This window comes from Eurosta solidaginis, chromosome 4, assembly GCF_040869045.1.
Source record: "Eurosta solidaginis isolate ZX-2024a chromosome 4, ASM4086904v1, whole genome shotgun sequence".
In the NCBI taxonomy this organism is placed as follows: domain Eukaryota; kingdom Metazoa; phylum Arthropoda; class Insecta; order Diptera; family Tephritidae; genus Eurosta; species Eurosta solidaginis.
In genome coordinates this window covers 195757170-195772848 of record NC_090322.1, presented here as the reverse complement: position 1 = coordinate 195772848, position 15679 = coordinate 195757170, and the positions used below count along the sequence as shown (strand labels likewise).

General features: G+C 38.8%; 1 protein-coding gene and 1 long non-coding RNA gene across 5 annotated transcripts in view; both read left to right on the top strand.

The window, feature by feature from the left end:
* Positions 1 to 1171: 1171 nt before the first annotated feature.
* LOC137250865 (uncharacterized) lies at positions 1172 to 9205 on the top strand. 2 transcript variants are annotated; one of them, XR_010953104.1, is made up of 5 exons: positions 1172 to 1551; positions 1628 to 1817; positions 1890 to 2105; positions 3881 to 4103; positions 8728 to 9205. It is a non-coding gene; the product is annotated as an uncharacterized lncRNA (long non-coding RNA). The 2 variants fall into 2 exon arrangements; XR_010953105.1 differs by lacking the exon at positions 3881 to 4103.
* A 2277-nt stretch (positions 9206 to 11482) lies between these two features.
* Positions 11483 to 15679, top strand: part of Ocrl (Oculocerebrorenal syndrome of Lowe) — a 32937-nt gene continuing 28740 nt past the window's right edge. For all 3 annotated transcript variants that reach the window (XM_067784492.1, XM_067784491.1, XM_067784490.1), the window contains exons 1-7: positions 11483 to 12141; positions 12213 to 12399; positions 13408 to 13687; positions 13780 to 13953; positions 14016 to 14354; positions 14633 to 14857; positions 14923 to 15589. In XM_067784492.1, coding sequence (XP_067640593.1) covers positions 11920 to 12141; positions 12213 to 12399; positions 13408 to 13687; positions 13780 to 13953; positions 14016 to 14354; positions 14633 to 14857; positions 14923 to 15589 — 2094 coding nt within the window. In that variant the 5' untranslated portion in view covers positions 11483 to 11919. The remainder of the gene's footprint in view (positions 12142 to 12212; positions 12400 to 13407; positions 13688 to 13779; positions 13954 to 14015; positions 14355 to 14632; positions 14858 to 14922; positions 15590 to 15679) is intronic.

Genomic DNA, 15679 nt, shown 5'->3' with positions numbered 1-15679 from the left:
GAACACATTGTGCATTGACCAAATAGAGTAAATTGTGGATATTTTTTGCCGATAATATAACAAAAACAGATACTTGAGTTTAAGTCGTTTAAATTTAAATACATCAAAGTACACAGGTCTATCGGCGATTTCGTTGGAGCTTCCTAATTCCGATAAATATATGTCTAATTCCATGGCATCGTCCTACAGCGATTCAGGCGTTTTCTATTCACCTGAGTCACCTTCCCAGTTTTCCTTCATATGTGCCACGAAAAAAAAATGTTTCATTGGGAGAAACTCTTCAGAGGTTATTAATTTCCCTCCCGACAAAGAGATTGACTGGCTCCATCGGATTACAGTTTTTACAGCTGATGTTTCGACAGTGTTTGACGGAATATAAATATAGGACCCGAGTGATTGAGAAGGACCATTAGTATCTCAGCCTATTTGCATGGCATTTGTAGGTTGAATTCTATCTTACTTGAGCAGATTGGTATTCAAAGTTAATTTTCTTTGTTATCAACAAAGCTACAACTACCTATAGAGCCTACTTTAAAAGACTGTAATTACAAACTATTGTGTTTAGAAGAATATTTTTCTTAGAAAATAGATAAAAATAGTATATTGCTGTTGCAATTTGGAAACTCACAAACCATTATCTATACAGTATTTGACCATAAACCGCTAGGAAGAATATATGAAGGAACGTAAGAGCTTTTATAATATATATCTTTCAATTGTTTAATCAACAATTGAGGACGTTCAAATGTAGATTAGTACTTTTTCCTGCAAGCCTTTTATATGCTACATTGGCAACACTTCTTTAGAACGATGACAATTTTCGGAACAGGGATGTTAAAATCTTTGTCATTTGCTTTTTTTATTATAAAATTTTTAAGAAAATTTCAATAAGAATACTTTTCCAGTTAACTTCTTTGTGCTTTATTATCATTTATATATCGAAAAAAAACTGGTCATTACGGACAATAGTTAAATTTGTGTGTAGATATTTTGAAGTGGCTTTAATTCAATGCAACCAAGTGATATTTGAGCGGGTTTTGTGCATGTACGCCATTTTTCATAACTGCCCTACAAGACGGAGGTAACTAGTTCACCCACACATTCAAAGCTTTTTCGCTCTCCACTAACCTATCGACGTGTCTTGCTGTCATCGAAATGACAGCGTCATCTTAATACCACAAAATTGTGGTAATTAAACTAAAAAAGTGCTTGTGCTACGGGCTTTTAGGTGTGACGTGTGTTAGCTGTTTAGGCACTTCTAAATTAACCTGGCGCATTAACTAGAGGCAGCCAAGTCCTCTTGCCACCAATTGGAATTGGAAGATTCGATTTCCAAAACTAAAAAAGGTAACGTTTTCAAGACAGTGCACAACCTAAACAAACGTGGTATCAAAAGACGCGTGTCGAGATCCGTTTTTAGAATCTGAAAGTTGTATAGAATCGAAGGGATGGCCTAGAAGGTTTCAGGTGGTCATACTAAATCGCTCCCGGGGAGTGCCCTTATCGCTACAACCAAAGCAACATTATTTACTCTCTGCTTTTCATTCATACGTATGTGTATTTTTAAATAATAAAAAAAATGTTATATTATTCTAATATATATCATCTCTGCCGGGGTGCGATTCAGCTCAGGATATGCCAAAACAACAAGAAACCTACAATTAAATGCATATTCACGTGTCATTTGCCAAGGATTTACCGGTAAACAAGGTACTTTCCACAACCAACATGCTTTGGAATACGGTACAAAATTGGTTGGATGTATTTACCCAAAAAAGGGTGGAACTACGCATCTTGGTTTACCAGTATTTGCTTCGGTAATTTATATTGATTTGTATTGATTAAAAATTGCAATAGTAGATATTGTAATTTGAATTAAAATTGAATAGGTAGCCGAAGCAAAAAATGCAACTGTTGTTTATGTGCCGCCATTGGGAGCTGCTGCTGCTATCATAGCAATATTACAAGCACGACATTCCTTTGATTGGTTGCATAATCGAAATTGTGCCCTAACATGATATGGTTCGCGTTAAGCACGCTATGTTAAAGCAAAATAAATCTCGTCTAGTCAGGCCCGATTGTCCAGGATCATCGCACCAGAAAGGGTAAGTAAATTGTATACCATATTAAATATATATACAACATGTATGAATTTGTTAGTGATAATTTGTCATGCTTTTGTTGATAATCAACTGAAGAAGGCAAATACCAAAGAGTTCGAAGTTCATGTAAATACCAATTGATTTCTTTAAATAGCGTTTGGAGAACAAAACCCATATGTATGTATGCATACAACTGCATAGAAAGGGAGGGATTAATTAATTATGATCAGTAGATTTATAGGATTTTTATTATTTTCCCTGCGTCGCCGTTGCCATTACATTGCGTTAAGAGAGGACATCAACACCTTACCCACAAGGGGATGGCTTGAGGGATTAAATGTGGGAATACACTGGCCATGGTGAGCCCATAAACTTAGCCCTACGTATTGAGATTGCTTCGTTTTCTTGGAGAATATGGTCCGCCGTCTGCTGATCGATCACAAAATCGGCATGTGTTATTCGATGGTATGCCCACTTTCTGCATACGGCTGCTCAGTCTATAATGCCCTGTAAGAATACCTCTTGGGATTCTTCGGTTATCTTTCGATAGGTCTATTATTGCCCTGTAGCGCTTGTGCTATAACTTCCTAACAGTAACTCAGATTGTCTCAAACCTGGCGTATTGCTCCAGTGTTCTTCTCCCGTTTCCTTAGGGAGAGTGCGTTCCTACTCTGCTAGTTTTTTTCTTTGAGTACAGGATTCACCGGGCAATTCCTGGCAAAGAGGTCCAACGCCTGTTTGCGGAGTTCACTCAGGACCTGCTTGTGTTTTTCAGCTTCATACGGCTGTGTTCTCAGGTGCCGTATTTTCTCATAATGTAATGAGGGCGTGAACAACAAGAAGATACAACAGATTTGTAAAAGTTACGAGGACGTCGGGTTTTGGGATCAAGCCCAGAGCAACCTGTCCGATGCAAACATCCCTTGCACATGACACACTGACAAGAGTATGACCGTCCTAAAAATATTCTATTCCGGCAAACGCAGCAAAACCATTTCTCATGACCGGGGTCAGGAGAAGGACACGGATTGGGTTCGATACCTTCCCGGAGGAGGAGAGTATGGCACAGACCTGCTGCATGGATCTGCTGGGAGGATGATAATTTGTGGGAGGGACGCAACAAGCTAAACACTAGAGTCCACCTGCTCATTACCCTGTACTCCCCTGTGGCCTGGGACCCAGTGCAACAGTACTACGTTGTGCACCCAAGGACCAGTGCTGACTTTATTTCGAACGCCCCAATTGCCTTTAGTGGGACCTGACTGTCTGTCGGAGTATGACAATTGTTTCATTGGAGTATCAGCGCTGAAGGTTCAGCTTAGCGCACCAACATATGGCGAATACTTCCGCTTGAAAGCTGCTCGTATGTGCTTTTAGAGGTACTGATATTTTGGCTCTGGGTCCGGAGACTGGCGTCTTCGAACCAGGGCCGTAGAGAAAATCCGGGCCCGGGACTAAAAAAATTGACGGGCCCCCTATAAAAAATCCACTAATACATTTGATTAACGTGAACTAATGACGTTTCATTCATAAATCATTATTGATGGATTACATCAAAAAAAATTTTTGCCACATCAACTAAATGATTTTTGGCTAAGAGCTGACAATAAAAAACACAGAATATTTACTATTTGTTTTATTTTATTGTAACGTAGAAATAAAATTCTCTTTTAACAGCCACATATTATTTCAAATAATCTTTTCTAGTTATTTGGTAACATTTTCATACATTTCTGATAAATTTAATGATGATTATACATTTTAATTATTCAATATAGAATGCTCGGATATCAATGAGTGGCTTTACTTGCTTTTTTCGCTGCAAAATTTTTTATAATTATATCAAAATTTAACTGTCTTGCCAAAACGGATGCAACACAAAGCGTGGCGAGTCCTAAAACTCGCTCTTTAGATGAACACGATCTATGAAAGTCTTTCATTCTTGAAAGGACGCTGGAGGAACGTTCTGCACTAGATACAGTGACAGGTAAAGTGCAAAAGGTACGTAAACCAATACAAAAGTTGGGGGAAAATTGTATACATATTTTGAAAATAGACGGCATTTAGCAATTCCAATGGTGACAGACCTTTATCAAAATTTGCTTCGTAAATGTGTTTCAAGTGAACTATTTCACATTCTCAGCTTAGAGAAATATCCGACTTGTATTTTTCGACAAATTTTGCTGCGCTCGCCCGCACCGTAGTTTCATCCATGTCTTCAAATTGCCACAAAAAGGAAAACGTCTCGTTCAAATTTCTCATAGCTGCAAATCGTTCAGTAATGCCAGTGAATACCGAATCAACGATCACCAAGAATGTATTGTTTTGAAATCAGACTCTGAATCATCCGTAATCATCTCATTTAAATTATCTTCAGAACGCCTTTTGGGTTTTCTCTTTCGAATGTCCGGAAACTTTGGCGAGATGTTCAATTGAATAGCAACTGTTTTGCATTCGTTTAAAATTGTTTCCCATTGGTTCCGGATCAACTTCAAATCAGCTAATAAGGCATCTAGATGTCGGACCTCAACATCTGTGGTGGCGTCTCTCGCTTGGAGGACCACGCTTCTTTCATTAATGGTAGGGTTTTGAACCAAATTGAGGACAGCAAGATACATTCGAACTTGTTGATGTACTTGAGAATGCCGGTAACATCGCCGTATGCTTGCGCAGTCAAATTTGGCTTTTGGCTGAAAGACTATGAAGAGAGCTAGGTTCATTTTTTTTGAGGATGTCACATCGTTGTGGAGTGCTGCCGAAGAAAATAATTGCACCCGTACAACATTCTGCAGCATCAACACCACATAAATTGATAGCGTTTTCTTTTCTGAAATAAATTGTTGCCTAAGTAAATGGTAATATTCTACCCCATCGGGTTAGGGGGTCAGAATATACCCGCGGTAGGTATGCCTGTCGTATGTGTAAGAGGGGACTATAATATCAGATTCCAGGGGATGTGTAGCGCAACCCTGCAGGTTGCCAGCGCAATATATAGCTTCCCCAAACCTAATTGTCAACATCACCTATCCGCGGCGAATGCTGCTTCACTAACAGACGAGGCTCTGGCGACACCAAGCTCCTCATGGAACTTGGGATGGGGAGGGAGGGGATGGCCTGAAGGTTTAATGTGGTCACATAAATCGTTCCCGAGATGGTCGGGCTAACACCTTAATGGTGCTGTGGTACCGGAGCGTACCGGATCTGTATCCGGCAAAGGACCATCACATCGATAATACTCCTCAAAGCCTCCGGGGAGCAACCTTATCGCTACAACAACAACAACAACAATAGAGTTACTCCTACCCCAGAAAAGGGTAAACATTTATAGTGCATACAAAGAACATTTCAACTCACCAAATTCACTCATATTAACAGAGTATATGTGGAACTTAAGAGCGAATTGAGAGTTTCACAAAAAAACACTGCCACACCGCCATTTTATACAGGGTAAAAGTGTAACGCTTTTGCGTTGCGAGCAGGCAAGAATTTTCACAAAAGAACGAAATACCCGTAAAGGCGTTGCCTGTTTTTTAGAATAGAACAACAACGCTTGCGTAACACTTTATCCAGAAAAGAAAACGCTATCATAGCTGCGGGTTGCACAAGGCGAGTAATCAGCATTCGAGTTTTTGTCGAGAATGTGACGTAGTGCTCCGTTGTAAGCTCCTTTCATATTGGCGCCGTTAACGTACCCTTGTGCACGACAATCTTCAATCATGTATGGCAAATTAGATCAGCGATTTTCTTAGCAGTTTTTTGGTTACAATGCACGAAAGCCAAAATCTGTTCTGGAATTGTAAATTTGTTGCTTTCGAATTGAAATGGAGTGAGCGCAAAATGAACGTAGTCAACGTGACTAGCATCAAGCATAGCATCAACGATAATAGCAAAATACTTAGCTTTCTTGCCTTGATCTAATATAGTTTCCCTCACATGCTTTGCACAAATTTCTATAAACTCGTTCTAAATGTCTGGGGAAAGATAGTGAACTTGTAAACGTTTGTGCTACTATTGTGAAATCCTAACTTTCTCCAAATGATCTCTAAGTATCGGATCATAATGGCTTATGAGATCTTAGATGCCCAAAAAATGACCATCCTTTCGCTTTTTGAAAAAAAAAATAGTGTCCCAAATTCTATATAAAATTTCTTTCCACTTTTGAGTTTCAGTGATTAGCTGTTCATTGATAAGTGTATCAATTGTAGCCTCCTTTCGAATTAGGTTTTGTAAAGATCGCCATTGAATATAACATTTAATGTGATCTTCAGTATTTTCGTGTGATGCCAGTTTAGCGTATAGCTTCTTCCATACCTGGAATTTCGAATATTCGCCAGGACAACAAATTTTAGGTCGATTTAAAGTATTGGTGCTTAACAGACGACATGGTAGGCAATAAAAAGCATTGCTACTGGCACTCCACACCAACCAGTGACGCTCCACTTTCTCTCCATTTGGCAAAATTCTGTTTAACAACGAGGTAGGAAATGCCTCGTCATGACAATCACGTGGAAAAATACAGGGCACTTTTGATGACCTCGACGAATTATTTCGTTGACTTCTTCAGATCGCAAAAACTCATTATTCACGGTACCGATATCGAAGTCGTTTAAATAATCTATACTTTGATACAGAGTTGGTGGTATTGTTGGAAGGCTTTTTGAAGATGAACCAGTGTTACCACGAAAACTTTACGATTTCGGATTCATGTAAACATATATTTTTGTTGGATGTTTTTATCGTCTCCTCACTGTTCGAGGGACCAGGTAAAAAATCATTATCAATATTCGTTGCTTTTGAAATTCGGCTTAGAATTTCCACATGGAACAACTAAAGACTCTCCTGAATTAAAAAAAAATGTCTTAGTACCTCTAAATCGCGGGCCCCCTCGAGAAATACCTGGCCCCCTGAGAAATATCGTGCCCTGTGCTTGCCAGGCTAAGGCTCCAGCTATTAGGAGTGATAAAGCTGTCAGATCCAGAAGCAGCAAGTGGCTTAAGTCCTAGGAAGCTTCTAGTATTTGTCAAGAGGACGGAGTTTTTTTATAACATAGGTCCTGGTTCTTGATAGGGTTTTCAGCTTGGTCGTTAAAACTTCTGGTAACACTACGGACTCATTCAGTCTATGTGAGATCCTCATGAACCGACCACTTCAACCAAACCTATATTTTGTGTTTTGGTTTTTACTTTAGAATCTACCGGTTAAGTAAGCGATGTCAGCTAACTAAGCGCCTTCAAATGTAGATCCATAAGGAACGTGAGGTCGCCAGAGCCACGGCTGTTAAAGAAACAGGATTCGCCACGGGTAGGTGACGTTGACAATTGGGTTGGAGAGGCTATATATTGCGCTGGCAACCCATTGAAAGGATTGCGCTACAAAACCCCTTGAATCAATTTAGTATTTTAGTCGCCTCTTACGACAGGCATAGCTACCACGGGTATACTCTAAGCCCACTAACCCGCTGGAGTCATGTTGTTGTTGTTGTTGTTGTAGCGTTAAGGTTGCTCCCCGAAGGCTTTGGGGAGTGTTATCGATGTGATGGTCCTTTTCCGGATACAGATCCGGTACGCTCCGGTAACACAGCATCATTAAAGTGCTAGCCCGACCATCTTGGGAACGATTTATGTGGCCATGTTAAACCTTCAGGCCATCCCTCCCTCCCCATCCCCAAGTTCCTTGAGGAGCTTGGGGTCGCCAGAGCCTCGTCTGCTAGTGAAACAGGTTTCGCCGCGGATAGGTGAGGTTGACAATTGGGTTTGGAGAAGCTATATATTGCGCTGGCAACCTGAAGGGTTGCGCTACACAGCCCCTTGAATCTGGTACTTTAGTCGCCTCTTACGACAGGCATACCTACCGCGGGTATATTCTGACCCCCTAACCCGCTGGGGGCCGCTGGAGCCATGAGAAGCGTGAGTGCACTTTGGGTGTCGCACGGCAAGTTCCGTCGTACCTGGTGTTGTTGGGTGAGCGGCCAGGCAAGGCAGCAGGGTACACATGCACCATTCAGGAGGATACCTTCGCTGAGCCCAGAAAATCTGGGAAAATTAGATGTACTGCTCAGATCCAGCAAACGAGTATGTTCTGTACTGGCGTATGATAAACTTGCAGACAACCAAACGTTTAATTTCCTGTCCAAAAGGGAATTGGTGCTCGGCACTGACCGATAAAGGACCATCACATCGATAACACTCCCCAAAGCCTTCGGGGAGTAACCTAATCGCTACAACAACAACAACAAGAATAGACGTAGTCATATCAATTCGTTCCCGGGTTACTCGGGGAAAGCAGTTTTAGCAGTACTTTGCCCGTTTCAATTTGCACATCCAATCAAAGAACTTCGCATAATGGATTAAACAGTCATCTGCATTTATTCGTTTTTGTTTTTGTAGCACGCCTAATTTACTATCTATTACCCCAACATCTATCAATTATCCCTTGTTATAATCTTCGGGTACCCCCGCTACCGGAAGATGCCTTGGCATGGTGGAGAATCACTTGAATTTACTTTACAGGTCCTGATTCTGGTTATCTGAAATCCCCTTGAGTATCTTGTATTTATTAAGCACTTCCGGTTATATTAAAAACTTATTATCTATCCTTACTGATATTGGTTTCTTTTTCATTCTAGGTAATTCGATTTGCCGATGTGGGCATAGCAATATTCCAGCTGTGGCTGTAAGAAGAACGTACATTTGCTCAAACTACAAGAAAACTGCGACAACTGTCCCTTTTTAGTATCACATATAAGGCCCTACCACGCATATTATGGAAAAGGGTCAAGTTCAAAGGCTCAACATCACCTGCAAATCGACTTTGATAGCACGAAATGGGGCTGCATATATTCCGGTATTATATCTACAACACTCATATCTATGCAAACTGATACTAACAACACCACCCGCGCAGGAAAAAGTGAGCACCATCAGTGTGAGCTTCGAAACTCAAAATGGTTTCAGAAAGGGCACGACTACGAATAAGTTTATGTCTCTACATATGTATGTAGTTTGTACATATAAATATGCACATATGTAAGGTTTACTAGAAAATTAAGGAAATTATTTGTAAAAACCATTGTATACATAATTTATTCATAATTAAATATTATTTAAACAAAAGGGACGCGTTTCATTCATATAAAAAGCAAATTGACAGAAGGTAACCGGTACGGGTAACCGATAGGCCAGTTACCCGTGTTGTTGTTGTTGCATATGTTTTGGTTAGCGATAACGAAAACATACCTAATGAAGTAACTTTAAAATGTAAATAACATCGAGCGAGAAGGAATGTCGAAAACACAATAGGTAAGAGCGAGAAAGCGAGTCACACGTACACTATTTTGAGAGAGCGCATGCGTTAAGCCGTGGTTACTGACGAACGTACGTAGAAAAAACGTGTCAGCTGACACGACCTATCTTATGAGTGCAATATAAACGAAAACTCACTGACGTGCAACGCCCGTACGTACGTATCCCGGAACGTAGAAATCAAAACAATTTTGATTTTTTCCGTAACAACGTGTCAGCTGATCGCTCTCTCACTAGACAGAGTTGCCTAGTAAACTTTTGTGCGCTAATTTTTGACCGTTTGCAATTTTATGCAAAAACGCCTAATTAAAGTTTGAAAAATTGTGAAAATAATTCGAAATAATTATGTAAAAGTGCTGATTATAAATATTTAATCTATTTATACTTATTTAATAGTATTCCGGCCTTTTACAATATCAAAAATTAAATTGGAAAAAGTTGATGTTTCCATAAGCATACATGCAAAATGGTCAATGGCAACAGTGCTTATCTGTAAACAATACACACACAAATATCTTATGTACATGTACACAGACGCACACATTGATTCCTACGGGCTTGAGAGTTCGGTCAAACGTGCTTCGTAGGACAAACGTCCTTACGTACGGCACACGTCGGTGGGTAACTGCCGCATTACCTTTTTCACGACAGCAATAGCCGTGTTTTTTAACACGCGTATATCCGTTTACGCTTAAACTTTATATTGACTGCTAAGAGACAAACTATAAATACACCTCTGAAATTGCTGCGCATAAATTTTGTCCTACTAAATTTCAATACGCATTATACTCAGATGTAACTGAAATATGTGTCTTTGTTTCACCCTGTACACTAATTCTATGTATTATATGTGTGTCCACAATTCATCGCAACTGATTCAGCTATATGTTATACCCTATGGCCATCAGAGCGTTGCGTCTCCGCTTTTCGGTACACCCTGTTGCTGTAGCTAGTTGTTTTACCACAGCCGCTAGATGGGTCTCCTAAGCATTATCTAAGCGAAGATAGGCGTTTTTTAACACGCGCAAACGAAACGTATACGCGCGTGTTAAAAAACACGGCTAATGTAAAAGTCATTAAGACGATAATTGGTGACCAAGTTATTGGTAACGATTAAGTAATCGATTAGGTAACGGGTACCTGTCTTGTAGGGTGATTGGTACTAGAAAAGTGTGTGCACACTCATTCATTTGAATGCTTATTCTGTGTTGAAAAATGTTTGTGTTTCATTCAATTACTTCATTCTTTCTTCGAATGAGTTCAAGAGTGCATTCTTTTTTTCCCACTACTGAATGAAGAATGGGTTGACTTTTACTCGGTATTAAAACGGATTTTTAATACAGTAATACAACCAAATTTTCGCAGCCAACCGTCGTTTCTAAAATTATCAATTCAAAATAACGTCGCCTGAAAGAGCAAACTAGCTAAAAGTAAACACAACCGAGTAAAGAAATATCGCTTCATGAAGAAATATCGCTATTGGCGAAATGCTACCAGAGGTGATTTTCATTTTTCATGAAGGAATATCGGTATTTGCCGTCATCCGGTGGCAAAATCCTGAGCCAGATAAATAATTTTGCATGTAAATGCAACAACAACGATTTGAGCCAGATAAATCCAGATAGAAGTCTGGTTCAATTTGTGAGCCAAATAATTTGTTAATTACTTATTTTTAGTTTGGCAACGCTGCCTTTAATAAACCTGCTTTTTCAAATGTAGATGTCGCTGCTTAGTCTTTCGCTGTATGAGATAAATGAAAAACAGCGGCGACATCTGCCTATCACATTTCATTCGTGTGCGAAAATTTACGACATCTGCTTCTCAAGTCTCTCAATGATCCAGAGCATTCCCGTGAGAATTGAGCGTGAGCCGGAGCTGTAAAACTCACTGGATGACGGCAATTGGCGAGATGATTATCATTCAAAGGAATCGAATGAAGGAAAATCGCCAATCACTGATATATTTGGATTGCGATATGACTATTAGCGATTTTTCATTCGCGGCGATACAATCCACGATAGTGAAATATCGTTCCATCACTGGTTGGCAGTGCTGTATTTGACATTTCATGATTGAGAATAAATTTTCAACGGTCGCACAATAGCAGAGTGACATTAGGAGCAGCGAAGCTTCATATTAAACAATATTAATTTAATTTGTATACTTACTAAACAACCAAAGTGTATTACAAACACTAAAATAAATTATAATTTGACAAAGTTTTTTTCATCAAAATATAAGCAAAGTGAATACGAAAACAATGCAATGGAGTTAAAACAACTCACCCATAACGAAGACGTCGCAGCGGAACTCGGAAGTGACAACTGACGTCGAAGTCATAGGTCACACAATCTGACGTACTTGGCTTTTTCAATGACGTTTTTTAAAACAAACAAAACAGAGTGTAGAGGAAACTTGCTAAAAATAGATACGAGAAAAAATTGAGAAGCGGACTATTATTTCGCTGAATATTTACCTGCATTCTATTTAATTTGATTAATAGTTTGAAATAAAATATGAATAGTGAACCAAGAGCAGCCATGACGTCTGCGTCTTCAACACCAACGCTATCGTCATTGAATAGTATCCCCACAATATCAGCTGCTGTATCCAGTACTGGATTATTGGGAAGTGCTGCTGCTGCTAGGGAAAGTGATGTGAGGGATGGAGAGTCGCCGTCTTTGAGTACAATTGAGATAGTGCAACGAAAATTCAAGGATAATGAAAAAGTCTTATCAGTATGTTTGTATCTATAGATGTGCTCTAAGTATATAATGTATGTAACATTATTTTTGTGTTGCTTTTATAGATTTTCGAAGCCTACCAGATAATTGGACAAGAGCATCGCAGCCGTCTATTAGCTTTGGTGGTGTCAGTGGCGGGCGGAACTTACGCAGTTTTCTCATTAGCTGCTGCGCGTTTACCCCCACGCAATGTTAACGATTTATCCATTGATAAGGTTTTTGCATTGAACGAAAGTTTTCAGATGGGCAGTGGTAAGGTTTTGTTTACATTTTCTCTTTATTTTTTTTTATTGCTACTCTGTGTTATCTAATCTGTTTTGCGTATATCTGTATATACATATATGTATATTTTATACCCATCTGTACTTTTATACAAAGTGAAATAACGTTGAAATTTGTGGAAATTATTGATTCTGATTTGATATCAACAGTTCAAATCAAAAGTATCTGACCATAAGTTGAATGATAGGTATGATAAGAGGAAAACATCCCCTGATAGTTTAAGGTATTGGTTTAACGTGGTCATATTAAATCGTTCCCGAGATGGTCGAGCATGTTGCTGTTGTTGTATTAACGATAAAGAACAACAACAACATAGTCGAGCATGGTGCTAGCTTACGGATCGTACCGGATCAACATTAATAGTGTATTTAACGAGAAGGAGAATAAGAGGACAGAACTTTGCCAAATATTAGTGTGGTATACTCATTCAATAAATGTGAAAATGGGTTTTCAGAAAATTTATGTAATTATGTAGAACTTTTGTAACTTTTAAAGGTTTATTTCCAAATACAAAGTTCCTAAGATTGCTTTCTCAATTTGAAGGTCACTATCTAACGTAACGCTTCGAGTTAGGATTAAATTTTAATTAATTAATACCCCCAGCATGTTAGGGGGCTTAGAATATACCCGCGGCAGGTATGCCTGTAGTAAGAGACGACATAAATACCAAATTGATTAAAGGGGTTGTATAGCGCAACCCTTTCAAGGGGTTGCATAGCTTATCCATACCAATTGTCAACCTCACCAAGTTCTTCAAGTATCTACGGGTGGGATGGCGGCATGGTCTAGACGGTTCGTGTGGTCATACCAAATCGTTTCCGAAATGGTAGGGCTAGTACCTTGATTGTGCTTGTTACCCGAACGTACCGGATCTGCATCCGGCAAAGGACTATGAACATCGATAACACTCTTCAAAGCCTTCGGGGAGTGTTCTTATCGCTTCAACAACAACATTAAGTCTTATTTTTTTATTATTAGATAAAAAAGGTTCAATATCGCAATTGAATTTTAATCTCAAAACTAGCGGTGAATCGGCCGTCAAGTACTTTTATTACCCCATCATATCAGCGGATGGTGCATCAGATTTCGAAACATTTCATGCACAAATCGTATCAGCTAAATTTTCAATGACGCACTCAAGCATTGCCACAGAGTCGATATTAAGTTATAGTTGGCTCAATGATTATCGACAGATAGGCGAAGTGAAGCAAGAACTGAAACGACGCGAAAATGAATATATTGTTTTCAATGATTTTAGGTTTGTATACTTTGTTCGTGTGAACGGGATTTAAGTTTCACATACTACTGAATTATGCATGTTAATCAATATATTATATCATTATCTATTAGAATATATTGCGGCACATGGAATGTAAATAACAAACCATATAGTGATAGCCCATTAGATTTATGGCTGGCAAATGGTGATGAAGCTGCCGATATATATGCCATTGGGTTTCAAGAATTGGGAACATCCGCAAAAGCTTTGACGTTTAGCGAAAATCGCCCTGATCCACTATGGATGCAAGTTTAAAAGAAGTACTTATACACATAACTATCTAATGTAATAAACTCTCATATTATAGAAGTAAATTGTTATCGAGTCTACACAAGGGCGCAGAATATGAAGAGTTGACTAGCGTTCGCCTCGTCGGAATGATGTTAACAATTTTCATACGCAAATCACTGAGGCCATATATAGCACGATGTCGTGTTAAAACTGTAGCGCGTGGTGTATTCAATACGCTTGGTAATAAAGGTGGTGTTGGCGTTAGCATTCAATTGAATGAGGGAAATATTTGTTTTATAAACTGTCATCTGGCGGCGCATATGGGATTTGTTGAGGCAAGAAATGAGGATTATGGTGGTATTGTGCGTGGTATGATATTCGACGATGATCTTAAACGTACCATAAATGATCATGAGTAAGTGAAAATACGCGCTAGTTTCTGAATATGTTTAGTAAAACACGGTTATTTCAAAAAAATCACAGCCTTAAGTCAAAACAACGTTATCGTTTTTAGAGAATAATAAAAATGCAATGCTTGACTGTAATCATGATAAACTCTCACTTTGGTGTTTTTATCATGACCGTAATTATTGGTAGAACGTTCAACTTTTGAAATTAATTTAATCGGTTTTATTGTAATAAATATTTGATAATTATATTTGAAAAAAAAACACCTATCAAAAAACTTTTTAGTCATATATTTTGGATTGGTGACTTAAATTATCGTATTGAGGAGCCGCCTGGCTTGCAACTACAATGTAATCGCGCTTCTCCAGACGCTTACGATGTACTTGTGAACTATGATCAGTTGCGCATCGAAATGGGTAAAGGTAATTGCTTTGATGGCTTCTCTGAAGGGCGCATCAAATTTCGACCAACTTATAAATACGATGTTGGTACTGATAACTTTGACAGCAGGTATTTAGGTACATAATTATTTCAATTAATTAATTATTTCAACACTTCTCACTTCCTACAAATAGCGAAAAGCAACGCGCACCTGCATTTTGTGATCGCATTCTTTGGAAAGGTGTACGTATCGAACAATTGGCATACGATAGCATAATGGATATACGTATGAGTGATCATAAACCAGTCTATGCTATATTCCGTGTTAAAATAAAAACTAAAGATGAAAAACTTTACAAACGTGTACACGAAGAAGTACTAAAGTTGGTAGATAAACGTGAAAATGAAAATCAGCCACAAATAATTGTTGAAAAGACAGTCATCGACTTTGGTGTGATACGTTTCAATGAAGTGGCAGTGAGTGATTTCACGGTCTCGAATAACTGTCCAATGCCAGTGGAATTTATGTTCAAAGTTAAAGATCCACCATTGAATGATATATGCGAAAAGTGGTTACAAGTGGAGCCGCGTTCAGATTTGCTCATCACGGAAAGTACCAAAAGTGTACGCGTAAAATTACTTGCCGATATACGATCAATTACTGGACTCTTAAAAAAGATACGTACAACCAATTGGAAATTTGATTTTGATATTTTAATATTGCATGTAAAAAATGGACCAGATATATTTCTAACCGTTACTGGGGAATATAAACCAAGTTGCTTTGGTCTTTCAGTAGAGACTTTGTGCCGCACTGAACGTCCCCTATGCGAATATACGCAAACACAGCTAAAAGAGTTGGTGAGTAGTGGTAAATGTATAGATTCTTTCTTCTCTTTTTATTCTCCATCCGCACCTCTATCTCTATTCTTCCTACCCTCTAACAATCCG